This window comes from Salmo trutta, chromosome 21 (assembly GCF_901001165.1).
Source record: "Salmo trutta chromosome 21, fSalTru1.1, whole genome shotgun sequence".
Lineage (NCBI taxonomy): Eukaryota > Metazoa > Chordata > Actinopteri > Salmoniformes > Salmonidae > Salmo > Salmo trutta.
The window spans coordinates 48,242,824-48,270,451 of record NC_042977.1 but is presented as its reverse complement, the minus strand read 5'-3'; the positions used below and the strand labels follow the sequence as shown (position 1 = coordinate 48,270,451).

The 27,628-nt window shown below is 45.3% G+C and overlaps 2 protein-coding genes across 2 annotated transcripts in view; both read right to left on the bottom strand.

Annotated features, from left to right (window-relative positions):
* LOC115156479 (receptor-type tyrosine-protein phosphatase mu-like) overlaps nt 1-4,323 on the bottom strand; it is a 225,320-nt gene extending 220,997 nt beyond the window's left edge. The window contains exon 1 of the mRNA XM_029703901.1: nt 4,072-4,323. Coding sequence (XP_029559761.1) covers nt 4,072-4,323 — 252 coding nt within the window. The remainder of the gene's footprint in view (nt 1-4,071) is intronic.
* Nucleotides 4,324-8,593: 4,270 nt separating this feature from the next.
* The window catches only part of LOC115156478 (receptor-type tyrosine-protein phosphatase mu-like), a 192,113-nt gene continuing 173,078 nt past the window's right edge, over nt 8,594-27,628 (bottom strand). The window contains exons 8-9 of the mRNA XM_029703900.1: nt 9,031-9,143; nt 8,594-8,662 (exon numbers count right to left, since the gene is read on the bottom strand). Of these exons, the coding sequence (XP_029559760.1) occupies nt 8,594-8,662; nt 9,031-9,143 (182 nt within the window). The remainder of the gene's footprint in view (nt 8,663-9,030; nt 9,144-27,628) is intronic.

Sequence of the window (27,628 nt, the reverse complement as noted above, 5' to 3'; positions counted from 1 at the left end):
GTCAGTTTAGATACAGTCAAAGGGGTCAGTTAGATACAGTCAACAGGGGTCAGTTTAGATACAGTCAACAGGGGTCAGTTTAGATACAGGGAGGGGTCAGTTTAGATACAGTCAACAGGGAGTCAGTACAGATACAGTCAACAGGGGTCAGTTTAGATACAGTCAACAGGGAGGGGTCAGTTTAGATACAGTCAACAGGGGGTCAGTACAGATACAGTCAACAGGGTCAGTTTAGATACAGTAAACAGGGGGTCAGTTTAGTACAGTCAACAGGGGGTCAGTTTAGATACAGTCAACAGGGTCAGTTTAGATACAGTCAACAGGGGTCAGTTTAGATACAGTCAACAGGGGTCAGTAGATACAGTCAACAGGGAGGGGTCAGTTTAGATACAGTCAACAGGGAGGGGTCAGTTTAGATACAGTCAAAGGGAGGGGTCAGTTAGATACAGTCAACAGGGGGTCAGTTTAGATACAGTAACAGGGGTCAGTTTAGATACAGTCAACAGGGGTCAGTTTAGATACAGTCAACAGGGGTCAGTTTAGATACAGTCAACAGGGGTCAGTATAGATACAGTCAACAGGGGTCAGTTTAGATACAGTCAACAGGGGGTCAGTTTAGATACAGTCAACAGGGGTCAGTTTAGATACAGTCAACAGGGGGTCAGTTTAGATACAGTCAACAGGGGTCAGTATAGATACAGTCAACAGGGGGTCAGTTTAGATACAGTCAACAGGGGGTCAGTTTAGATACAGTCAACAGGGGTCAGTTTAGACACAGTCAACAGGGGTCAGTTTAGATACATTCAACAGGGGTCAGTATAGATACAGTCAACAGGGAGGGGTCAGTTTAGATACAGTCAACAGGGGGGTCAGTTTAGATACAGTCAACAGGGAGGGGTCAGTTTAGATACAGTCAACAGGGAGGGGTCAGTTTAGATACAGTCAACAGGGGGTCAGTTTAGATACAGTCAACAGGGGTCAGTATAAATACAGTCAACAGGGGGTCAGTATAGATACAGTCAACAGGGGGTCAGTTTAGATACAGTCAACAGGGGGTCAGTTTAGATACAGTCAACAGGGGGTCAGTTTAGATACAGTCAACAGGGGTCAGTTTAGATACAGTCAACAGGGGGTCAGTTTAGATACAGTCAACAGGGGTCAGTATAGATACAGTCAACAGGGGGTCAGTTTAGATACAGTCAACAGGGGGTCAGTTTAGATACAGTCAAAGGGGTCAGTTTAGACACAGTCAACAGGGGTCAGTTTAGATACAGTCAACAGGGGTCAGTTTAGATACAGTCAACAGGGGTCAGTATAGATACAGTCAACAGGGAGGGGTCAGTTTAGATACAGTCAACAGGGAGGGGTCAGTTTAGATACAGTCAACAGGGGGGGGTCAGTTTAGATACAGTCAACAGGGGGTCAGTTTAGATACAGTCACAGGGGGTCAGTTTAGATACAGTCAACAGGGGTCAGTTTAGATACAGTCAACAGGGGTCAGTTTAGATACAGTCAACAGGGGTCAGTATAGATACAGTCAACAGGGGCAGTTTAGATTACAGTCAACAGGGGGTCAGTTTAGATACAGTCAACAGGGGGTCAGTTTAGATACAGTCACAGGGAGGGGTCAGTTTAGATACAGTCAACAGGGAGGGGTCAGTTTAGATACAGTCAACAGGGAGGGGTCAGTTTAGATACAGTCAACAGGGGTCAGTTTAGATACAGTCAACAGGGGGTCAGTTTAGATACAGTCAACAGGGGTCAGTATAAATACAGTCAACAGGGGGTCAGTATAGATACAGTCAACAGGGGGTCAGTTTAGATACAGTCAACAGGGGGTCAGTTTAGATACAGTCAACAGGGGGTCAGTTTAGATACAGTCAACAGGGAGGGGTCAGTTTAGATACAGTCAACAGGGAGGGGTCAGTATAGATACAGTCAACAGGGAGGGGTCAGTATAGATACAGTCAACAGGGGTCAGTTTAGATACAGTCAGTTTAGATACAGTCAACAGGGGTCAGTTTAGACACAGTCAACAGGGGTCAGTTAGATACAGTCAACAGGGGTCAGTATAGATACAGTCAACAGGGGTCAGTTTAGATACAGTCAACATGGGTCAGTATAGATACAGTCAACAGGGGTCAGTTTAGATACAGTCAACAGGGAGGGGTCAGTTTAGATACAGTCAACAGGGGGTCAGTTTAGATACAGTCAACATGGGTCAGTATAGATACAGTCAACAGGGGTCAGTTTAGATACAGTCAACATGGATCAGTGTAGATACAGGGGTCAGTTTAGATACAGTCAACAGGGGTCAGTATAGATACAGTCAACAGGGGTCAGTTTAGATACAGTCAACAGGGGTCAGTATAGATACAGTCAACAGGGGGTCAGTTTAGATACAGTCAACAGACTGGGAGTGAGGGTCATTGGAGGGTAGAGACTCACTGGAGTTGTGTGTCACGCGCGGGGTGTGGACCGCAGGAGGAACAACGCCTTAACCAAGACTAAATTCCCTTTTGGGCCGAGGGTTGACACTGATTATGTCGTAGGCAGGGCGATCGATCACGAGAGACCGCGAGCAACCATGTACCCGACTCATGTCCTCTACATGTTCTTCAACTAGAGTGAACAACTGAGCCCAAGCTGATTCTGAGAGAATAGAACCAATCCTTCAACATGTCCACATCTCTGATTGTGAGAGAACAGAACCAATCCTTCCCCTCTTACAGACCAGGACTGATGTGATTTGACAGTCGATGAGTGAGTCAGTTGTAAAGGTCATAGTTACCATAAACAGAGTGCTAGCAAGAACACACCCCGAGGAGAACGTTTTATAACAGTTATTTAGGGCTCCCGAGTGGCGTAGCGGTCTAAGACACTGCCTCTTCTGTGCTAATGCAGACACCCTGGTTCAAATCAGGCAGTCCCATAGGGCAGAGAATAATTGGCCCAGCGTTGTCTGGGTTTGGCCCGGTGTAGGCCGTCATTGTAAATAAGAATTATTCTTAACTGACTTGCCTGGTTAAATAAAAGGTTCAAATTAAAAAAGGGATAAACTGGAGGGAGTTTACACTCTTTTGCTTCCGCTACAGTGGTTGGAGAAGACTGTTCCCTGTGAAGCCCGTCTGTCAATCCCATAATGCATTACCCCCTGCTATACCTGCCCACCCACTGAGGGAAGGCCAGAAGGTAAGTGCACTTAGGGATGGATTCATGTAGTAAACCGACTTCACACAGGTGCATGCAGCAGCAGATCAGCTTTTCCATTTAAATCAGTTAAGTGAGAAACTAAATGGCGATAGGCCCGGGGTAACTGTAACGCCCTTTGTGACAACTGCTGATGTAAAAAAAAGCTTTATAAAGATACATTTGCTAGATGGAACTGGTGTGGGTCAGCAGCGTAGCAAGCTAGAACATGGACCCATTGGTTCTGTTGTACAGGGCTAACTAAAAGTATTTATATTTATTTAACGAGGCAAGTCAGTTAAGAAAAAATTCTTATTTACAATGAAGAAATACCCCGACCAAACCCTAAACCCGGACGACGCTGGGCCAATTGCGTGCCGCCTATGGGACTCCCAATCACGGCTGGTTGTGTACAGCTTGGAATCGAACCAGGGTCTGTAGTGATGACTCTAGCACTGAGATGTAGTGCCTTAGACCGCTGCGCCACTCAGGAGCCCAAAAGCTATTCCTGTATTTCCAATATGATGGTTAAAGGCAAGGTTTTGCTCTACCGCAAGTGCTTTATCTTGGAAGTGACTGCTGAACATGCACCATTTTGGGGATTGTATTAACAGTGGACTAATGGCCAAAACACAAGATGCTTCTGAGGGTAGGATTCCTTTAAAGATCGAGTCTGCAGTAGAGGAAACATCTCACTGTCTGGCCCACGGCTGCAGTAGAGGAAACATCTCACTGTCTGGCCCACGGCTGCAGTAGAGGAAACATCTCACTGTCTGGCCCACGGCTGCAGTAGAGGAAACATCTCACTGTCTGGCCCACGGCTGCAGTAGAGGAAACATCTCACTGTCTGGCCCACGGCGTGCAGTAGCAGAAACAACTCACTGTGGCCCACGGCTGCAGTAGAGGAAACATCTCACTGTCTGGCCCACGGCTGCAGTAGAGGAACATCTCACTGTCTGGCCCACGGCTGCAGTAGAGGAAACATCTCACTGTCTGGCCCACGTGCAGTAGAGGAAACATCTCACTGTCTGGCCCACGGCTGCAGTAGAGGAAACAACTCACTGTCTGGCCCACGGCTGTTATTGTTTTTGTTTTGTTGACGAAGCGGAGGTGGGGAGCTATAGCGTGTGTCATGACGTCAGAGGAAAGATAATGTATGTCTCTATATTGAAAGGCTTGTAAAGATAGCTAATGTATGTCTCTATACTGAAAGGCTTGTAAAGATAGCTAATGTATGTCTCTATACTGAAAGGCTTGTAAAGATAGGTAATGTATGTCTCTATACTGAAAGGCTTGTAAAGATAGCTAATGTATGTCTCTAACAAACAAAAGCACAAAGAGATCTACACACAAATAAAGAGCTCCCAGTTGTCAGAATTACTGTACAACCCACTTGAGTTACATAACAATGGGAAAAAAGTCCACAAAGAATATATAAAAATGTCTTTGAGAAGAAGAAAAATGTCAACTTCAAGGGGATCCCTCTCATTCATCCTCCCGTTCTGTAATCGGCCTGTGTGTAGCTGTGTGTAGCTGGTGTAGAGGAGTCAGGCGCAGGACAGCAGATATGAGTCAGGAACGTAATTTACTCAAGGAATCAATAAATACAACACAATAAACTAGCCCACAATAACGGACCGTATAACATACAAAAAAAATCACTCACAAAACCATGGGGGAACAGAGGGTTAAATAATGACAAGTAATTGGGGGATTGAAACCAGGTGTGTAGAAAACAAAGACAAAACAAATGGAAAATGAAAAGTGGATCGGCGATGGCTAGAAGGCCGGTGACGTCGACCGCCGAACGCCGCCCGGACAAGGAGAGGGACCGACTTCGGCGGAAGTCTTGACACATTCATCCTCCCCATTCATCCTTCCCATTCATCCTCCCATTCAAACTCCCATTCATCCTCCCATTCATCCTCCCATTCATCCTTCCCATTCATCCTCCCATTCATCCTCCCATTCATCCTCCCATTCATCCTCCCATTCATCCTCCCATTCAAACTCCCATTCATCCTCCCATTCATCCTCCCATTCATCCTTCCCATTCATCCTCCCATTCATCCTCCCATTCATCCTCCCATTCATCCTCCCATTCAAACTCCCATTCATCCTCCCATTCATCCTCCCATTCATCCTCCCATTCATCCTCCCATTCAAACTCCCATTCATCCTCCCATTCATCCTCCCATTCATCCTCCCATTCATCCTCCCATTCATCCTTCCCATTCATCCTCCCATTCATCCTCCCATTCATCCTCCCATTCATCCTTCCCATTCATCCTCCCATTCATCCTCCCATTCATCCTCCCATTCATCCTCCCATTCATCCTTCCCATTCATCCTCCCATTCATCCTCCCATTCAAACTCCCATTCATCCTCCCATTCAAACTCCCATTCATCCTCCCATTCATCCTCCCATTCATCCTCCCATTCATCCTCCCATTCATCCTCCCATTCATCCTCCCATTCATCCTCCCATTCATCCTCCCATTCATCCTTCCCATTCATCCTCCCATTCATCCTCCCATTCATCCTTCCCATTCATCCTCCCATTCATCCTCCCATTCATCCTTCCCATTCATCCTCCCATTCATCCTCCCATTCATCCTCCCATTCATCCTCCCATTCATCCTCCCATTCATCCTTCCATTCATCTCCCTTCATCCTCCCATTCATCCTCCCATTCATCCTTCCCATTCATCCTCCCATTCATCCTCCCATTCATCCTCCCATTCATCCTTCCCATTCATCCTCCCATTCATCCTCCCATTCATCCTCCCATTCATCCTCCCATTCATCCTTCCCATTCACCTTCCCATTCATCCTCCCATTCATCCTCCCATTCATCCTCCCATTCAAACTCCCATTCATCCTCATTCAAACTCCCATTCATCCTCCCATTCATCCTCCCATTCATCCTCCCATTCATCCTCCCATTCATCCTCCCATTCATCCCCCCATTCATCCTTCCCATTCATCCTCCCATTCATCCTCCCATTCATCCTCCCATTCATCCTCCCATTCATCCTCCCATTCATCCTCCCATTCATCCTCCCATTCATCCTTCCCATTCATCCTTCCCATTCATCCGTGTATTATAATTTCCCCCATTTTTCTAAAGATTTAACGTGTATATTTGTCAATGGAAATATTACTCAATTCGTAATGTGAGAGTAGCAATGATTATAAATAATAACAAACATCGGACAGACGTGGCGCTGTAAATACAGACACGCATGCACACACACACACGGCTATAAAACACAGTCCTGTCCCACACGTTCTATTAAAACCTTCTTAGCCGCAGTGCAGAGAGAGACTATGGATCTGTCTATTATAACAGTGATCTATAGAGCTGCCCTGGGAGAGTGAGAGTGTGTGTGTGTGTGTGTGTGTGTGTGTGTGTGTGTGTGTGTGTGTGTGTGTGTGTGTGGTGTGTGTGTGTGTGGTGTGTGTGTGTGTGTGTGTGTGTGTGTGTGTGTGTGTGTGTGTTTGTGAGTGTGTGGTGTGTCCGTCTATAAGAACAGTGATGTATAGAGCTGCCCTCTGATCCTTAACCGTTCAATTAGGTGCTCTGTGAGGCCGGACTGTCAGTGGTGTGTGTGTGTGTGTGGGTGTGTGTGTGTGTGTGTGTGTGTGTGTGTGTGAACGACCAGCAGAGAGCCAGACAAGATCAAGAGGCGCTTCCTCAAACATCAATCTCCTTGACTGGGGATGGAGAGAGGGGGAGAGGGTGGTGGGATGGAGGGGGAGGGGATGAGGGGGAGAGGGTGGTGGGAGGGGGGGGAGGGGAGAGGGGGAGGGGTGGTGGGAGGGAGGGAGGGAGGGTGGGGGGGTTGGGGGAGAGGGAGAGAGGGAGGGAGGAGGGTGGTGGGATGGAGGGAGGAGGGGATGAGGGGGAGAGGTGGTGGGAGGGGGGAGGGGGGGAGGGGATGAGGGGGAGAGGGTGGTGGGAGGGAGGGAGGGTGGTGGGATAGATGGAGAGAGAGAGGGAGGGTGTGTGTGTCTGTGTGTGAGAGAGAGAGAGAGAGAGAGAGAGACTACAGCGCCAGGCCCCGCTATGAAGGCTAACCAGGTAGCGACCATCCATCCCCATCAGCCTACACACAGCCCCAAAATGAGAAGCAGGAAAACGACCTTCACCAGGGGGTCAGGGCCTTGGTTACGGCCCTGGTTACGACAGACAGCCGGGAGGGAGGAAAATCTCTTTCCATCAGCACTTCACTTCTTGGACAGGAAATAGAATTAGAAAGTGCTGAGGCTGTGGGTTTGTTTCCTACTCTGAGTAGAGCTGGACTTGTGTCCCAAATGGCACTCTATTCCCTATATAGTGCACTACTTTGACCAGGGCCTATGGCCCTATTCCCTATATAGTGCACTACTTTTGACCAGGTCTCTGTGTAGAGTGTCATTGAGGAGGCAGTCGGTGTGTTCTGCTAGTAAGGTATTCATGGAGTATTTAGAAGGTTAATGTTGTGAGAAGGGCAATTTGTATCATTAAGGGTCTTCATACTGTTATGTACATATACGGCGTCCCTGCTAATGCCTGCGTTAAAGTGACAATGTTAGTACCCATAACACCAGATGTCGTTATGTTGGCATGTTCCTCTGTTGCTGTAGACTCTCTGATTGACAACAGACAGCCGTCATAACGTCAACCCAATACGCAAACAACAACAACAACATAAACTCTTGGTTAAAAGTAAGATTCATTAAATGATCGAGTTGACCTCCTTTCAACCTGACGTTGTAAAATACTAAGTCCAGTGTTGTTTTGGTTAGGAGGAAGTTACCAAGCGTAGATCTCAATTCATAACGGTACCACCATCTCTATTTAAGAACTGTGTAAGGTAGGACTCGACATCATACTTGGTTTTGACCTTGAGTGGGGCTATGGGTTATGGGTTATGGGGTACGGGGTACGGGGTATGGGTTATGGGTTACGGGGTACGGGTTACGGGTTACGGGGTACGGGTTACGAGGTACGGGTTACGGGGTAGGGGTACGGGTTACGTGTTACAGGGTACGGGGTACGTGTTACGGGGTACGGGTTACGTGTTACGGGGTACGGGTACGGGTTACGTTACGGGTTACGGGTACGGGGTACGGGTTACGGGGTACGGGTTATGGGGTACGGGTTACGGGGTACGGGTTACGGGGTACGGGGTACGGGTTACGGGGTACGGGTTTCGGGGTACGGGGTATGGGTTACAGATATGGGGTAGGGTTACGGGTTAGGTGTGTGTGTGTGTGTGTGTTAGATATAACTTTCTTCAGGACTCACCAGCACACTTGGTCCTGGCCCTGAGAGGAGGAGGGGGGCCCCGGTCCCTCCATCCAGGGGCCTGGTCAACAGCACACTGATCTCATAGTCTGTATCTGGTGTCAGGTGACCTATCTTATGAGTGGTCTGTCCACTGGCTGCAGGTCATACATGGTCCCAGACACAGTACGGTACTCCACCTGGGTTAAGGGTTGGATGTTAGTTACTATACACTGGGCTACTAAATCCAGGTTCACAGTTCTACTTATTACCGCCATAGAACTAATACACTTTGATGAAAACTAATTCACTCATCATCAACTATTGATAAATGGAATCATGCAACAACAAAAAAACAAAATGGCCCCTTCCCCAGGACCAGGATTGGAAAACATTTCTATAAACACTGTTATGGAAAAACATTAGATGATTGCTTATGGCACTCCATATAGTGCCCACTACGTTTAACAGCAGACATATTAGAGTAGTACACTATGCAGAGAATGAAGGTGCATTCTGGGACGTGGCCAATGCGTTTTCTACCAATAAACCATCAGTAATAGAAAACCTCTCGGTCGATGATTGGCCCGTCTCCGTTTATGGAGTTAGCGTTGAGTTGGATCCACATGTAGGTGGCGCCGACCGCTGTCAGCTGCGGCGGAGCGATGGGCACCGGAGGCTCTGGGGTCAGAAGAAGAGTGAAGAACTATAACTCATACTTGAGAGTAATAGTGGAACAGAGAAGAAGAAACGAGAAGAGAGATGTGACTCCCTTTCACTACAATGAGATAAGTGTACAAAAAGTACAGGCAATGGATAAAAATGGGGAAACGTAACACAGAAAAACGCAATGCTAGGTTGAAAGACGTAGATTCAGAAGTGTGTAGGGCTGTTGCCCTTGGTTACAGACTGTCTTGGGTACAGAGTGTCTTGGGTACAGACTGTCTTGGGTGTAAAGTCTCTTGGGTACAGAGTGTCTTGGGTACAGACTGTCTTGGGTACAGACTGTCTTGGGTACAGACTGTCTTGGGTACAGAGTGTCTTGGGTACAGACTGTCTTGGGTACAGACTGTCTTGGGTACAGAGTGTCTTGGGTACAGACTGTCTTGGTTACAGACTGTCTTGGGTACAGACTGTCTTGGGTACAGACTGTCTTGGGTACAGAGTGTCTTGGGTACAGAGTGTCTTGGGTACAGAGTGTCTTGGGTACAAAGTGTCTTCGGTACAGAGTGTCTTGGGTACAGTGTCTTGGGTACAAAGTGTCTTGGGTACAAAGTGTCTTGGGTACAGAGTGTCTTGGGTACAGACTGTCTTGGGTGTAAAGTCTCTTGGGTACAGACTGTCTTGGGTACAGAGTGTCTTGGGTACATAGTCTTGGGTACATAGTCTTGGGTACAGACTGTCTTGGGTACAGAGTGTCTTGGGTGTAAAGTCTCTTGGGTACAGAGTGTCTTGGGTACAGACTGTCTTGGGTGTAAAGTCTCTTGGGTACAGAGTGTGTTGGGTACAAAGTGTCTTGGGTACAAAGTGTCTTGGGTACAAAGTGTCTTGGGAACAGACTGTCTTGAGTACAGAGTGTATTGGGTACAGACTGCATTAGGTACAGACTGTATTAGGTACAAACTGTCTTGGGTCCAGACTGTCTCAACAGGAGTATCAAACAAATTCTTCCCCGGGGGTTGTATTCAGTCTTCAACGAGGTCTGGAGGGCTGCATTGAAAACCTCCTCGCCGTCTAGCCGTCGTTTTGGGAATGTTCTATGCTCCTGACTGTCCAGCTTTAATGTAGGTGATTATTAGAGGAGAGGACATGGTCAGTGTATGTCCATTATCATTTCTACACAGTTTCCACTTGGTTTTAGTCATTTTAAAGTCTATTTAGTTACGTTTTTTACTGTTTTCTGTTTAACTGTTTTTACTGTTTTCCTCAAACCTCTGAGACATCTGATGTATAGAGCTGCCCTCTGATCCTTAACCGTTCAATTAGGTGCTCTGTGAGGCCGGACTGTCAGTGTGTGTGTGTGTGTGTGTGTGTGGTGCGTGTGTGCGTGTGTGCGTGCGTGTGTGTGTGTGTGTGTGTGTGTCCGTCTATAGAACAGTGATGTATAGAGCTGCCCTCTGATCCTTAACGTTCAATTAGGTGCTCTGTGAGGCCGGACTGTCAGTGTGGTGTGTGTGTGTGTGTGTGTGTGTGGTGTGTGTGTGTGTGGGTGTGTGTGTGTGTGTGTGTGTGTGTGTGTGTGTGTGTGTGTGTGTGTGTGTGCGTGCGTGCGTGCGTGCGTGCGCGTGCGTGTGTGTGCGGTGTGTGTGTGTGTGTGTGTGTGAGAGAGAGTGACTAGATCAATTCTTTGATTCACAGAACAGCGAGTCACTCCTCATTCTGTATCTCAACGTTTTGTGTCTGTTGTTTGTTCCAAAATAGCTATCATTAACGCAGTTGGGAGTTCAGGACAATTATACGATTCACTATCCATAACATACAGAGACGTATGATCTTGTCTCATAATTATATGTCTCACGTCCTTTGTCTACATTTCTTCCAACAGCCAATGGTACAAAACCAAGGCAATGCCTAGGCATCTTCCCTTGTCACGTACAACAATAGTCCTGGTCCCAGCAGCCTGTCTGACTGGCTCATGAGACACACACGTAAAAGACTGATGCTATTAGCTGCTTCACTGGGCTGTACGGGGTTGTCATGGAGAGACTTCCAGCCATATTATTTAGAGGAAGGGCTCGGTCCTAAATGATGCTTTCTGACACACTACTCATGCAGTTCACTACTCTACCCACGTAGTTAACCTCCTACCCCTACCCATGTAGTTCACTACTCTACCCATGTAGTTCACTACTCTACCCATGCAGTTCACTACTCTACCCACGTAGTTAACCTCCTACCCCCTACCCATGTAGTTCACTACTCTACCCATGTAGTTAACCTCCTACCCCCTACCCATGTAGTTCACTACTCTACCCACGTAGTTAACTCCTACCCCCTACCCATGTAGTTCACTACTCTACCCATGTAGTACACTACTCTACCCATGTAGTTAACCTCTTACCCCCTACCCATGTAGTTCACTACTCTACCCATGCAGTTCACTACTCTACCCACGTAGTTAACCTCCTACCCCCTACCCATGTAGTTCACTACTCTACCCATGCAGTTAACTCCTACCCCCTACCCATGTAGTTCACTCTACCCATGTAGTACACTACTCTACCCATGTAGTTAACCTCTTACCCCTACCCATGTAGTTCACTACTCTACCCATGCAGTTACTCTACCCACGTAGTTAACCTCCTACCCCCTACCCATGTAGTTCACTACTCTACCCATGTAGTACACTACTCTACCCACGTAGTTAACCTCCTACCCATTTAGTTCACTACTCTACCCATGTAGTTCACTACTCTACCCATGTAGTACACTACTCTACCCATGTAGTTCACTACTCTACCCATGTAGTTAACTCCTACCCATTAGTTCACTACTCTACCCATGTAGTTCACTACTCTACCCATGTAGTACACTACTCTACCCATGTAGTTCACTACTCTACCCATGTAGTTAACCTCTTACCCCCTACCCATGTAGTTCACTACTCTACCCATGTAGTTCACTACTCTACCCATGTAGTTCACTACTCTACCCATGTAGTTAACCTCTTACCCCCTACCCATGTAGTTAACCTCCTACCCATGTAGTTCACTACTCTACCCATGTAGTTCACTACTCTACCCATGCAGTTCACTACTCTACCCATGTAGTTAACCTCCTACCCATGTAGTTCACTACTCTACCCATGCAGTTCACTACTCTACCCATGTAGTTCACTACTCTACCCATGTAGTTAACCCTCCTACCCATGTAGTTCACTATCCTACCCATGTAGTTCACTATCCTACCCAAGTAGTTCACTACTCTACCCATGTAGTTCACTACTCTACCCATGTAGTTCACTATCCTAACCTCCTACCCATGTAGTTCACTACTCTACCCATGTAGTACACTACTCTATCCATTTAGTTAACCTCCTACCCATGTAGTTCACTATCCTACCCATGTAGTTCATTACTCTACCCATGTAGTTCACTATCCTACCCCCTACCCATGTAGTTCACTACTCTACCCATGTAGTTAACCACCTACCCATGTAGTACACTACTCTACCCATGTAGTTAAACTCCTACCCATGTAGTTCATTACTCTACCCATGTAGTTCACTATCTACCCATGTAGTTCACTACTCTACCCATGCAGTTCACTATCCTACCCATGCAGTTCACTATCCTACCCATGCAGTTCACTACTCTACCCATGTAGTTAACCTCCTACCCATGTAGTTCACTACTCTACCCATGTAGTTCACTACTCTACCCATGTAGTTCACTGCTCTACCCATGTAGTTAACCTCCTACCCATGTTCACTACTCTACCCATGTAGTTCACTACTCTACCCATGTAGTTCACTGCTTACCCATGTGTTAACCTCCTACCCATGTAGTTCACTACTCTACCCATGCAGTTCACTATCCTAACCCCTACCCATGTAGTTCACTACTCTACCCATGTAGTTCACTACTCTACCCATGTAGTTCACTACTCTACCCATGTAGTTCACTCTACCCATGTAGTTAACCTCCTACCCATGTAGTTCTACTCTACCCATGCAGTTCACTACTCTACCCATGTAGTTAACCTCCTACCCATGTAGTTCACTACTCTACCCATGCAGTTCACTACTCTACCCATGTAGTTCACTACTCTACCCATGTAGTTCACTATCCTACCCATGCAGTTCACTACTCTACCCATGTAGTTAACCTCCTACCCATGTAGTTCACTACTCTACCCATGTAGTTCACTACTCTACCCATGTAGTTCACTGCTCTACCCATGTTGTTAACCTCCTACCCATGTAGTTCACTACTCTACCCATGTAGTTCACTACTCTACCCATGTAGTTCACTACTCTACCCATGTAGTTCACTACTCTACCCATGTAGTTAACTCCTACCCATGTAGTTCACTACTCTACCCATGCAGTTCACTACTCTACCCATGTAGTTAACCTCCTACCCATGTAGTCACTACTCTACCCATGTAGTTCACTACTCTACCCATGTAGTTCACTACTCTACCCATGCAGTTCACTACTCTACCCATGTAGTTCACTATCCTAACCTCCTACCCATGTAGTTCACTACTCTACCCATGTAGTTCATTACTCTACCCATGTAGTTCACTACTCTACCCATGTAGTTAACCTCCTACCCATGTACTTCACTATCCTACCCATGTAGTTACTACTCTACCCCCTACCCATGTAGTTCACTACTCTACCCATGTAGTTAACCTCCTACCCATGTAGTTCACTACTCTACCCATGTAGTTCACTACTCTACCCATGTAGTTCACTACTCTACCCATGTAGTTAACCTCCTACCCATGTAGTTCACTACTCTACCCATGTAGTTCACTACTCTACCCATGCAGTTCACTACTCTACCCATGTAGTTCACTATCCTAACCTCCTACCCATGTAGTTCACTACTCTACCCATGTAGTTCATTACTCTACCCATGTAGTTCACTACTCTACCCATGCAGTTAACCTCCTACCCATGTAGTTCACTATCCTACCCATGTAGTTCACTACTCTACCCCCTACCCATGTAGTTCACTACTCTACCCATGTAGTTCACTCCCCTACCCATGTAGTTCACTACTCTACCCATGTAGTTCACTACTCTACCCATGTTGTTAACTACTCTACCCATGTAGTTAACCTCCTACCCATGTAGTTCACTACTCTACCCATGTAGTTCACTACTCTACCCATGTAGTTCACTACTCTACCCATGTAGTTCACTACTCTACCCATGTAGTTCACTATCCTAACCCCTACCCATGTAGTTCACTACTCTACCCATGTAGTTCACTATCCTACCTCCTACCCATGTAGTTCATACTCTGGAGTGGCAGTGACTTGGTAACAGAGAGACAGTGAGTAATGGTGACTGGTCCTTAGCTTACAGATGGTTGTCCCACTCTGACCTGGACCACTAGGTCTGTATTCCCCATGTAATCCCCAGATTCCACCCGGCTTCCACCTTGCGAGTCAAACATCACCTAAAACGAACCAGCTAATCCACACGCTTCTCCCCTCAGTCTCTCAGATGCTCACACACTGAACCAGCCTGGTGGTGTAAGCTACTGGGGAAGGGAGGAAAGATGGCATTGGGAATGGTGGTGGTGGGGGGGGGAGTCTTGGATGAAATGTAACGTGTTGTTTATTCAATAGAATAGCCCCCCCCCCCCCCGAGATATTGGAGGTAAATCAGCTATCTGTTAAGGAGATTTATGCCAACCAGACGGCATATGGTTCATTTTAAATTAAAAGGGGGTTGTTGTGTTGATTAAGTCCCATGATGTGTTTAGGTAATGAGTTTGAAGTATAATTTCCAGTATTGATTTTATGTTTTAATCTGAAGATTACTTTTAACACGGACATTTAAACCCTTTGTAGAGTGAGCTGTAAACAGTTTTACAGAGTTAACTCTGGATTAGCATGAACATGTGAATACCCTTAGTCCGGTAGTACCTGGAAGAAAGAACGAATGCTTTTCTGTTATATTAACCCTGTTATAATGCATGTTATAATGCCTGTTATATGTCTGTATATAATGCCTGTTTATGTCTGTTATAATGCCTGTTATAATGTCTGTAATGCCTGTTATGTCTGTATAATGCATGTTATAATGTCCTGTTATAATGCCTGTTATAATGCCTGTGTAATGCGTGTTATAATGCCTGTTATAATGCCTGTTATAATGCCTGTTATAATGCATGTTATAATGCCTGTTATAATGTCTGTTTATAATGCTGTTATAATACCTGTTATAATGCATGTTATAATGCCTGTTATAATGTCTGTTATATGCCTGTTATAATGCCTGTTATAATGTCTGTATAATGCCTGTTATAATGCCTGTTATAATGCATGTTATAATGTATGTTATAATGCCTGTTGTAATATATTGTTATAATGCATGTTATAATGCCTGTCATAATGCCTGTATAATGCCTGTTATAATGCCTGTTATAATGCCTGTTATAATGCATGTTATAATGCCTGTTATAATGTCTGTTATAATGCCTGCTATCATGTCTATGTATTGTTAAGACTATATAAATAACCAGCCCGTCAATCACCTAGCCAATCAGGTAAAGTCCAGGACACCTGCTATGAGCGAGGACCACAGTGTTCATACATGGTGACTCACAGTCACTCTGTCACAGACAGTCACAAGGCCAATTAGTCATTACCAGCTATAGGTATCATGTACAGGCTTGTTAACATGGACCAAGCCCTGTTAGGAGGAAACTCTATAGGTAACGTGTACAGGCTTGTTAACATGGACCAAGCCCTGTTATGAGGAAACTCTATAGGTAACGTGTACAGGCTTGTTAACATGGACCAAGCCCTGTTAGGAGGAAACTCTATAGGTAACGTGTACAGGCTTGTTAACATGGACCAAGCCCTGTTAGGAGGAAACTCTATAGGTAACGTGTACAGGCTTGTTAACATGGACCAAGCCCTGTTATGAGGAAACTCTATAGGTAACATGTACAGGCTTGTTAACATGGACCAAGCCCTGTTAGGAGGAAACTCTATAGGTAACGTGTACAGGCTTGTTAACATGGACCAAGCCCTGTTAGGAGGAAACTCTATAGGTAACGTGTACAGGCTTGTTAACATGGACCAAGCCCTGTTAGGAGGAAACTCTATAGGTAACGTGTACAGGCTTGTTAACATGGACCAAGCCCTGTTAGGAGGAAACTCTATAGGTAACGTGTACAGGCTTGTTAACATGGACCAAGCCCTGTTAGGAGGAAACTCTATAGGTAACGTGTACAGGCTTGTTAACATGGACCAAGCCCTGTTAGGAGGAAACTCTATAGGTAACGTGTACAGGCTTGTTAACATGGACCAAGCCCTGTTAGGAGGAAACTCTATAGGTAACGTGTACAGGCTTGTTAACATGGACCAAGCCCTGTTAGGAGGAAACTCTATAGGTAACGTGTACAGGCTTGTTAACATGGACCAAGCCCTGTTAGGAGGAAACTCTATAGGTAACGTGTACAGGCTTGTTAACATGGACCAAGCCCTGTTATGAGGAAACTCTATAGGTAACGTGTACAGGCTTGTTAACATGGACCAAGCCCTGTTAGGAGGAAACTCTATAGGTAACGTGTACAGGCTTGTTAACATGGACCAAGCCCTGTTATGAGGAAACTCTATAGGTAACGTGTACAGGCTTGTTAACATGGACCAAGCCCTGTTAGGAGGAAACTCTATAGGTAACGTGTACAGGCTTGTTAACATGGACCAAGCCCTGTTATGAGGAAACTCTATAGGTAACGTGTACAGGCTTGTTAACATGGACCAAGCCCTGTTAGGAGGAAACTCTATAGGTAACGTGTACAGGCTTGTTAACATGGACCAAGCCCTGTTAGGAGGAAACTCTATAGGTAACGTGTACAGGCTTGTTAACATGGACCAAGCCCTGTTAGGAGGAAACTCTATAGGTAACGTGTACAGGCTTGTTAACATGGACCAAGCCCTGTTAGGAGGAAACTAGTCAGGGAAAGAGAAATGAGCCACGTGCTGTCGGTCCTGAAGTATCTTGTGGATTCTATCCATCCATCAGTGTTGTCATGTTGGTGTCAATGGGACGTGAAGAATCCAAGATACACCACAACTAGGTTTAGTCCAAATGGCACCCCTATTCCCTATATAGTGCACTACTTTTGACCAGAGCCCTATGGAACCCTATTCCCTATATAGTGCACTACTTTTGACCAGAGCCCTATGGAACCCTATTCCCTATATAGTGCACTACTTTTGACCAGAACCCTATGGAACCCTATTCCCTATATAGTGCACTACTTTTGACCAGAACCCTATGGGTCCTGGTCAAAAGCAGTGCACTATAAAGGGAATAGGGTGCCATTTGGGACTCGATTGTATGCCCTACATCCCTCTATAAAACACCTCATGTATGTCATAGAGTTTTTAAACATGCTGTTACTAATTGTTACCGGACTATGTAGGTCCATTTGGCTTGAGTGAACCTGTAGGCCTGTATATACAGTACCAGTTACGCCTAGTCCTACCAGTCCACCTTATTTACTGGAAGTCTAGTTCATTACTGTCACTTTACTCCTTTTACTGCTCACTGACCTATTCAATTCAGTGTTTGTGTGTCTATTAATGAGTCATTCTAGGAAAGGTTGACTAATACATGAACCAATACTACCGCTGTACACATCAGATGATGAGGCAAAGGAAAAGCAACATCATCACACAATGTATCAATCATCCTAATATCAGCTACACTTCAACAACTCCACGCACAATAGGAGAGCTAGTAAGGAATTTCAGCTGTGTGTTCTAGAACTGTAAAGACATGTGTAACTGTAAGATGGGTTCTAGAACTGTTAAGGATTGTGGAACTGTAAAGATGGGTTCTAGAAACTGTTTAAGAGGTTTGTGGAACTGTAAAGATGGGTTCTAGAACTGTTAAGATATGTTGTGGAACTGTAAGATGGGTTCTAGAACTGTTAAGATAAGTTGTGGAACTGTAAAGATGGGTTCTAGAACTGTTACAGAGGTTGTGGAAACTGTAAAGATGGGTTCTAAACTGTTAAGATATGTTGTAGAACTGTAAAGATGGGTTCTAGAACTGTTAAGAGGTTGTGGAACTGTAAAGATGGGTTCTAGAACTGTTAAGAGGTTGTGGAACTGTAAAGATGGGTTCTAGAACTGTTAAGAGGTTGTGGAACTGTAAAGATGGGTTCTAGAACTGTTAAGATATGTTGTGGAACTGTAAAGATGGGTTCTAGAACTGTTAAGATATGTTGTGGAACTGTAAAGATGGGTTCTAGAACTGTTAAGAGGTTGTGGAACTGTAAAGATGGGTTCTAGAACTGTTAAGAGGTTGTGGAACTGTAAAGATGGGTTCTAGAACTGTTAAGAGGTTGTGGAACTGTAAAGATGGGTTCTAGAACTGTTAAGAGGTTGTGGAACTGTAAAGATGGGTTCTAGAACTGTTAAGAGGTTGTGGAACTGTAAAGATGGGTTCTAGAACTGTTAAGAGGTTGTGGAACTGTCAAAGATGGGTTCTAGAACTGTTAAGAGGTTGTGGAACTGTAAAGATGGTTCTAGAACTGTTAAGATAAGTTGTGGAACTGTAAAGATGGGTTCTAGAACTGTTAAGATATGTTGTGGAACTGTAAAGATGGGTTCTAGAACTGTTAAGAGGTTGTGGAATTGTAAAGATGGGTTCTAGAACTGTTAAGTTTGGAACTGTAAAGATGGGTTCTAGAACTGTTAAGATATGTTGTGGAACTGTAAAGATGGGTTCTAGAACTGTTAAGAGGTTGTGGAACTGTAAAGATGGGTTCTAGAACTGTTAAGAGTTGTGGAACTGTAAAGATGGGTTTCTAGAACTGTTAAGATAAGTTGTGGAACTGTAAAGATGGGTTCTAGAAACTGTTAAGAGGTTGTGGAACTGTAAAGATGGGTTCTAGAACTGTTAATATATGTTGTGGAACTGTAAAGATGGGTTCTAGAACTGTTAAGATAATTGTGGAACTGTAAAGATGGGTTCTAGAACTGTTAAGAGGTTGTGGAACTGTAAAGATGGGTTCTAGAACTGTTAAGATAAGTTGTGGAACTGTAAAGATGGGTTCTAGAACTGTTAAGAGGTTGTCGAACTGTAAAGATGGGTTCTAGAACTGTTAAGATATGTTGTGGAACGTAAAGATGGGTTCTAGAACTGTTAAGAGGTTGTGGAACTGTAAAGACGGGTTCTAGAACTGTTAAGAGGTTGTGGAACTGTAAAGATGGGTTCTAGAACTGTTAAGATGTGTTGTGGAACTGTAAAGATGGGTTCTAGAACTGTTAAGATATGTTGTGGAACTGTAAAGATGGGTTCTAGAACTGTTAAGAGGTTGTGGAACTGTAAAGATGGGTTCTAGAACTGTTAAGAGGTTGTGGAACTGTAAAGATGGGTTCTAGAACTGTTAGAGGTTGTGGAACTGTAAAGATGGGTTCTAGAACTGTTAAGAGGTTTGGAACTGTAAAGATGGGTTCTAGAACTGTTAAGAAGTTGTGGAACTGTAAAGATGGGTTCTAGAACTGTTAAGAGGTTGTGGAACTGTAAAGATGGGTTCTAGAACTGTTAAGAGGTTGTGGAACTGTAAAGATGGGTTCTAGAACTGTTAAGAGGTGTGGAACTGTAAAGATGGGTTCTAGAACTGTTAAGAGGTTGTGGAACTGTAAGATGGGTTCTAGAAACTGTTAAGAGTTGTGGAACTGTAAAGATGGGTTCTAGAACTGTTAAGAGTTTGTGGAACTGTAAAGATGTTAAAAGCTCAGTTTGTCAGCAGTTTAATCCTCAGAAGGTTTAGAGACACATCGAAGGGGTAAATGAACCTCAGTTGGCTGGCCAGAAAAAGGGATAGGACGCAGCTGAGAATGCACTACTATACACCAGGGTGTGTGTTCTGTGTCTGTGTCTGTGTGTGTGTACGTGTCTGTGTGTGTGTGTGTGTGTGTGTATGTGTGTGTGTGTGTGTGTGTACGTGTCTGTGTGTGTACGTGTCTGTGTGTGTGTGTGTGTGTGTATGTGTTGGTGTGTGTGTACGTGTCTGTGTGTGTAGTGTCTGTGTGTGGGTGGGTGTGTGTGTGTGTCGTTGTGTGTGGTGTGTGTGTGTGTCTGTGTGTTAGCATGTGTATGTGTGTGTGTGTGTGTCTGTGTGTTAGTGTGTGTATGTGTGTGTGTGTTAGTGTGTGTATGTGTGTGTGTTAGCGTGTGTGTGTGTCTGTGTGTTAGTGTGTGTATGTGTGTGTGTGTGTGTGTGTGTGTGTTAGCGTGTGTGCCATATGAGAGCGGACATCCCCATACGCCAGGGTCAGCGAGCAGCTGTTGCCACGGTGATGTTGACCAGGCAGCCAGCCGGCACGGCGACAGCTGTCCTCTAAATACCACAGCACTTGCCAGGAACGTATGAACACACACACACACACACACACACCACACACACACACACACACACCACACACCACACACACACACACAACACACACACACACACATACACACACACACACAGCTCCACTCACACACCACACACGTGCATTCACCTTCCCATCCACCGTCGGTCCACAGATATCAAACAAAAGGCTGTTGCCACTCTGTTGTGCTGGCAGTCACTGAGAAGAAGCTGATAGTATCCACCCAATATGGCGCTTATCGTGGAGGCAGTAGGAAGTACTGTTGACCTGCCTGTTAGTTACCCAGTCCTCCACACTGTAATAACATCCTGTTAGTTACCCAGTCCTCCATTCTGTAATAACATCCTGTTAGTTACCCAGTCCTCCATTCTGTAACAACATCCTGTTAGTTACCCAGTCCCTCCATTCTGTAACAACATCCTGTTACCCATTCCTCCACACTGTAAAACATCCACTGAATCCCTGACAATCTCTTGTTAAGATGCAAAAGTTTGCTCTGTTGTGTTGTCAGTTAGTTAGACCTATAGCTACCAAACACCCCTTCATTATCTGATTACATCCACCGAGTCTCCCTGACAACATCCAGCCTGGTCTCATAGACTAGACGTAACATAATTCAGGGACACTCAAATGATGTGTATGTTACGTTTTGTATGGTTATTAAGACAGAAGGTTACTTGGAGCGGCAGGTAACCTAGTGGTTAGAGCTTGAATGAATCCCCGAGCTGACAAGGTAAAAATCTATAGTTTCTGCCCCTGAGCAAGGCATTTAACCCACTGTTCCACTCTCTGATTCAGAGGGGTTGGGTTAAATGAGGAAAATACATTTTAGTTGAAGGCATTCAGTTGTATAAATGACCAGGTATCTATCCCCCTTTCCCTACTTAAGACAAATTGAAAGGAAGGTGGTTGGAGGCGTATTACATTTTAGTCATTTAGCAGACGCTCTTATCCAGAGGATCTTACAGTAGTGAATGCATACATTTCATATTTTTTTTTCCCCATACTGGCCCCCCGTGGGAATCGAACCCACAACCCTGGAGTTGCAAACACCATGCTCTACCAACTGAGCCACACAGGACCACACGTATCCCATCATGGACAACTTTAGCATTTAGTTAATTAGTAACTACTAACTATTTTTCAGCTACTTTGCAACTACTTAGCATGTTAGCTAACCCTTCCGCTAACCCTAACCTTAACCCTAAGCTTAACCCCTAACCCTAACCCCTAGCCTAGCTAATGTTTAACCACCTAGCTAAGATTAGCATTAGCCACCTAGCCACAACAAATAGGAATTCGTAACATATCATGCTTATTGCAAATGTGTAACTTATAGTACCAACTGGCAATTCGTAACATATTATACGAATTGTAAATCGTAACATATCATACTAAATGGAGGGAAACAGATTTACATTGACTATGTTACATCTACACTTGAGTCCAGGTTGCAACAACAGGTGTGTGCATGTCTCTTGTTAAGATGGTAGGTTGTTTCTCTATTGTGGTGTCAGCTGAACCCCCCCTTCATCATCATCATCATCGACTGACTGAGTCTGGCTGCCGACAGTTCAGTTGTTAGTTACCAAACCCCTCTTCATCATCATCATCATCGACTGACTGAGTCTGGCTGCCGACAGTTCAGTTGTGTATTACCAAAACCCTCCTTCATCATCATCATCATCATCGACTGACTGAGTCTGGCTGCGACAGTTCAGTTGTTAGTTACCAAACCCCCTCCTTCATCATCAGCATCATCATCATCATCATCATGACTGACTGAGTCTGGCTGCCGACGGTTCAGTTGTTAGTTACCGAACCCCTCCTCCATCATCATCATCGACTGACTGAGTCTGGCTGCAGACCGTTCAGTTGTTAGTTACCAAACCCCTCCTTCATCATCATCATCATCATCATCGACTGACTGAGTCTGGCTGCGACAGTTCAGTTTGTTAGTTAACAACCCTCCTTCATCATCGTCATCATCATCATCGACTGACTGACTGAGTCTGGCTGCCACAGTCCAGTTGTTAGTTACCAAAACCCCCCCTTCATCACTCATCATATCGACTGACTGAGGCTGGCTGCCGACAGTTCAGTTGTTAGTTTACCGAACCCCTCCTTCATCATCATCATCATCGACTGACTGAGTCCTGGCTGCCGACAGTTCAGTTGTTAGTTTACCAAACCCTCCTTCATCATCATCATCATCGACTGACTGAGTCTGGCTGCCGACAGTTCAGTTGTTAGTTACCGAACCCCTCCTTCATCATCATCATCATCGACTGGACCTGAGTCTGGCTGCCGACAGTTCAGTTGTTAGTTACCAAACCCCTCCTTCTCATCACCATCATCGACTGACTGAGTCTGGCTGCCGACAGTTCAGTTGTTAGTTACCGAACCCCTCCTTCATCATCATCATCATCGACTGACTGAGTCTGGCTGCCGACAGTTCAGTTGTTAGTTACCGAACCCCTCCATCATCTCATCGACTGACTGAGTCCTGGCTGCCGACAGTTCAGTTGTTAGTTACCAAACCCCTGCAGTTCGTTTACTCTCGGTCAACATCCAGTGAGTCTCACATACAGTCTGAATCTGTGGAAGCATCTCCAAATGGCACCCTGTGAGCCTAAGAGCCTTGGTCAGATATAGTAACACAACAAAGGGAAGAGGGTGCCATTTGGTATGTATTCTGAGTGTGTTGTTGACATGCAAGAGGTCCTCGTTACGTCTCTCTGACTCCTAATTGGTCCGGCAGCATGAAGAATTGATCCTCTCCTCATCTCTTCTCAGACAGGACAGGAGGGTGTCCCAAATAGCACCCTTTCCACATCGTAGTGTACTTATTTTTCATCAGGGCCCATAGTGCCCTATTGGCTCTGGTCAAAAGTTGTGCATTATATAGGGAATAGGGTACAATCTGGGACGAAACCCAGGGGTGAAGACAGGGAGGGGAGGAAGGGGAGAGGACAGGAGAAATTATGAGCTTGACTGCTTTGATTTTCTCTGGCTCTTCTCATTAGTGGTGACACACCACACCGAACGTTAGTCAGCTAGCACAGAGTCACGCTGTGAGCCGTGCTGGGACTCCATGTAGTTCGAACCAGGGTGAGACACAAAAGACAGCAAAGACTGGGGGAGAGAGAGAGAGAGTAATTAATCCCCCTTTGAAAAGCTACAAGGCTGCACTACAGGAGAGCATACCATAGGGGGTCTGTGGACGAGACGTGTTGTGGTGTTGGATTCTCTGAAAGTAGGCCTGTAAGGGCAAAGCACTTCCACGTATGCATGCATGCGTATTAATCTAACGGAACATTGGCATGGGGAAGCAGAAGTGATTATCATAGATAATCAGCCCTTTAGTCTCCTCATGGCATAGTGAAGGAACTACAGACGATAATAAGGAGGACGATAGAGAGAGAGAGAGAGAGAGAGAGAGACAGAGAGAGAGACAGAGAGAGAGAGAGAGAGAGAGAGAGAGAGAGAGAGAAAGAGAGAGAGAGAGAGAGAGAAAGAGAGAGAGGAGAGAGAGAGAGAGAGAGACAGAGAGACAGAGAGACAGAGAGACAGAGAGGAGAGAGACCTAAGAGGCATGTATCAGATGCTCAACATGCTCTGCTGTCACACCTACTGTGATGGTCACACCTACTGTGATGGTCACACCTACTGTGATGGTCAGAGCCTAAACTACACAAAAACAACACTAGACATTATGGAACACAAAGCTTTACTATCTCATCCTGGAATATACATGGTCTGAGGTCATCTGCCTTTGGCCTAAAGAGCAGGAACCTGGACTTCATCAAAGAAATCAGAAATACAGACATTGTCATCCTACAGGAAACATGGTATAAAGGAGACGGACCCACTGGTTTCCCTCTAGGTTACAGAGAGCTGGTAGTCCCATCCACCACACTACCAGGTGGTATAGAGGAGATGGACCCACTGGTTGCCCTCTAGGTTACAGAGAGCTGGTAGTCCCATCCACCACACTACCAGGTGGTATAGAGGAGATGGACCCACTGGTTGCCCTCTAGCTTACAGAGAAGCTGGTAGTCCCATCCACCACACTACCAGGTGGGTGGTATAGAGGAGACGGACCCACTGGTTGCCCTCTAGGTTACAGAGAGCTGGTAGTCTCATCCACCACACTACCAGGTGGTATAGAGGAGACGGACCCACTGGTTGTCCTCTAGGTTACAGAGAGCTGGTAGTCCCATCCACCACACTACCAGGTGGGTGGTATAGAGGAGACAGACCCAATGGTTGTCCTCTAGGTTACAGAGAGCTGGTAGTCCCATCCACCACACTACCAGGTGGTATAGAGGAGATGGACCCACTGGTTGTCCTCTAGGTTACAGAGAGCTGGTAGTCCAATCCACCACACTACCAGGTGGGTGGTATAGAGGAGACGGACCCACTGGTTGTCCTCTAGGTTACAGAGAGCTGGTAGTCCCATCCACCACACTACCAGGTGGTATAGAGGAGATGGACCCACTGGTTACCCTCTAGGTTACAGAGAGCTGGTAGTCCCATCCACCACACTACCAGGTGGGTGGTATAGAGGAGATGGACCCACTGGTTGTCCTCTAGGTTACAGAGAGCTGGTAGTCCCATCCACCACACTACCAGGTGGTATAGAGGAGACGGACCCACTGGTTGCCCTCTAGGTTACAGAGAGCTGGTAGTCCCATCCACCACACTACCAGGTGGGTGGTATAGAGGAGACGGACCCACTGGTTGCCCTCTAGGTTACAGAGAGCTGGTAGTCCCATCCACCAAACTACCAGGTGTGAAACAGGGAAAAGACTCAGAGGGTATGCTAATTTGGTATAGAACAGACCTAACCCACTCTATTAAATTAGTCAAAACAGGAACATTTACATCTGGCTAGAAATTAATACTTTAATGATGACAGCTTCTCCATCCTACCTATATCCCCCCACTAGAATCCCCATACTATAATGAAGACAGCTTCTCCATCCTACCTATATCCCCCCACTAGAATCCCCATACTTTAATGAAGACAGCTTCTCCATCCTACCTATATCCCACCACTAGAATCCCCATACTTTAATGAAGACAGCTTCTCCATCCTACCTATATCCCCCCACTAGAATCCCCATACTTTAATAAAGACAGCTTCTCCATCCTACCTATATCCCCCCACTAGAATCTCCATACTATAATGAAGACAGCTTCTCCATCCTACCTATATCCCCCACTAGAATCCCCATACTATAATGATGACAGCTTTTCCATCCTACCTATATCCCCCCACTAGAATCCCCATACTATAATGATGACAGCTTCTCCATCCTACCTATATCCCCCCACTAGAATCCCCATACTTTAATGAAGACAGCTTCTCCATCCTACCTATATCCCCCACTAGAATCTCCATACTTTAATGAAGACAGCGTCTCCATCCTACCTATATCCCCCCACTAGAATCCCCATACTATAATGAAGACAGCTTCTCCATCCTAGAGGGGGTGATAAACCATTTCCAGGCCCAGGGACATGTACTAGTTTGTGGTGACTTAAATGCCAGAACTGGACAAGAACCTGACTCTTACGGTAGGTACGCTTACAGCTCATCCCTTGGTAGTAGTACTGTAGACTACTTTATCACTGACCTCAAACCCAGAGTCTCTCAGAGCGTTCACAGTCAGCCCACTGACACCCCTATCAGACCACAGCAAAATCACAGTCTACTTGAAGAGAGCAACACTCAATCATGAGGCATCAAAGCCAAAGGAACTGAATAATATCAAGAAATGCTATAGATGGAAGGAAAGTAGTGTGGAAACCTACCAAAAACTATTAGGCAACAACAAATTCAATCCCTTTTAGACAACTTCCTGAACAAAAAGCTTCACTGTAATAGTGAAGGTGTAACAAATCCAAAAATGTCAAGCAGACAACCTAAGAAAATTAACAACAATGACAAATGGTTAAACTAAGAATGCAAAAATCTAAGAAAGAATTGAGAAACCTATCCAACCAAACACATAGAGACCCACAAAACCTGAGTCTACACCTTCACTATGGTGAATCACTAAAACAATACAGAAATACACTACGGAAAAAGAAGGAACAGCACGTCAGAAATCAGCTCAATGTAATTGAAGAATCCATAGAATCTAACCACTTCTGGGAACATTGGAAAACACTAAACAAAGAACAACATGAAGAATTATCTGTCCAAAAATGAGATGTATCGATAAACCTCTTCTACAATCTTTTTGCAAAAACATATACATGATCAAATACAATCTTCGAATCAATTATTAAAAACTATTCTCATGCTTTGTTGATTCAAAAAAGCTTTTGACTCAATTTGGCATGTGGGTCTGCTATACAAATTGATGGTGTTGGGGGAAAACATACCACATTATAAAATCCATGTACACAAACAACAAGTGTGAGGTTAAAATTGGCAAAAGACAAACACATTTCTTTCCACAGGGCTGTGGGGATAAACAAGGATAGAACACGAGCCCCACCCTCTTTAACATGTATATCAACAAATTGGTGAGGGCACAAGAACAGTCTGCAGCACCCGGCCTCACCCTACTAGAATCTGAAGTCAAATGTCTACTGTTTGCAGATGATCTGGTGCTTCTGTCCCCAACCAAGGAGGGCCTACAGCAGCACCTAGATCTTCTGCACAGATTCTGTCAGACCTGGGCCCTGACAGACCTGGGCCCTGACAGTAAATCTCAGTAAGACAACAATGCATTCGGAAAGTATTCAGATCCCTTGACTTATTAAAAAAAAATTCCCCTCATCAATCTACACACAATACCCCATAATGGCAAAGCAAAAGCAGGTTTTTAGTATTCAGCCCCTGTACTCAGTACTTTGTTGAAGCACCTTTACTGCCTTAAGTCTTCTTGGGTATGACGCTACAAGCTTGGCACACCTGTATTTAGGGAGTTTCTTCCATCCAGCTCTGCCAGGTTGGATGGGGAGCATTGCTGCACAGCTATTTTCAGGTCTCTCCAGAAATGTTCGATCAGGTTCAAGTCCGGGCTCTGGCTGGACCACTCAAGGACATTCATAGGCTTGTC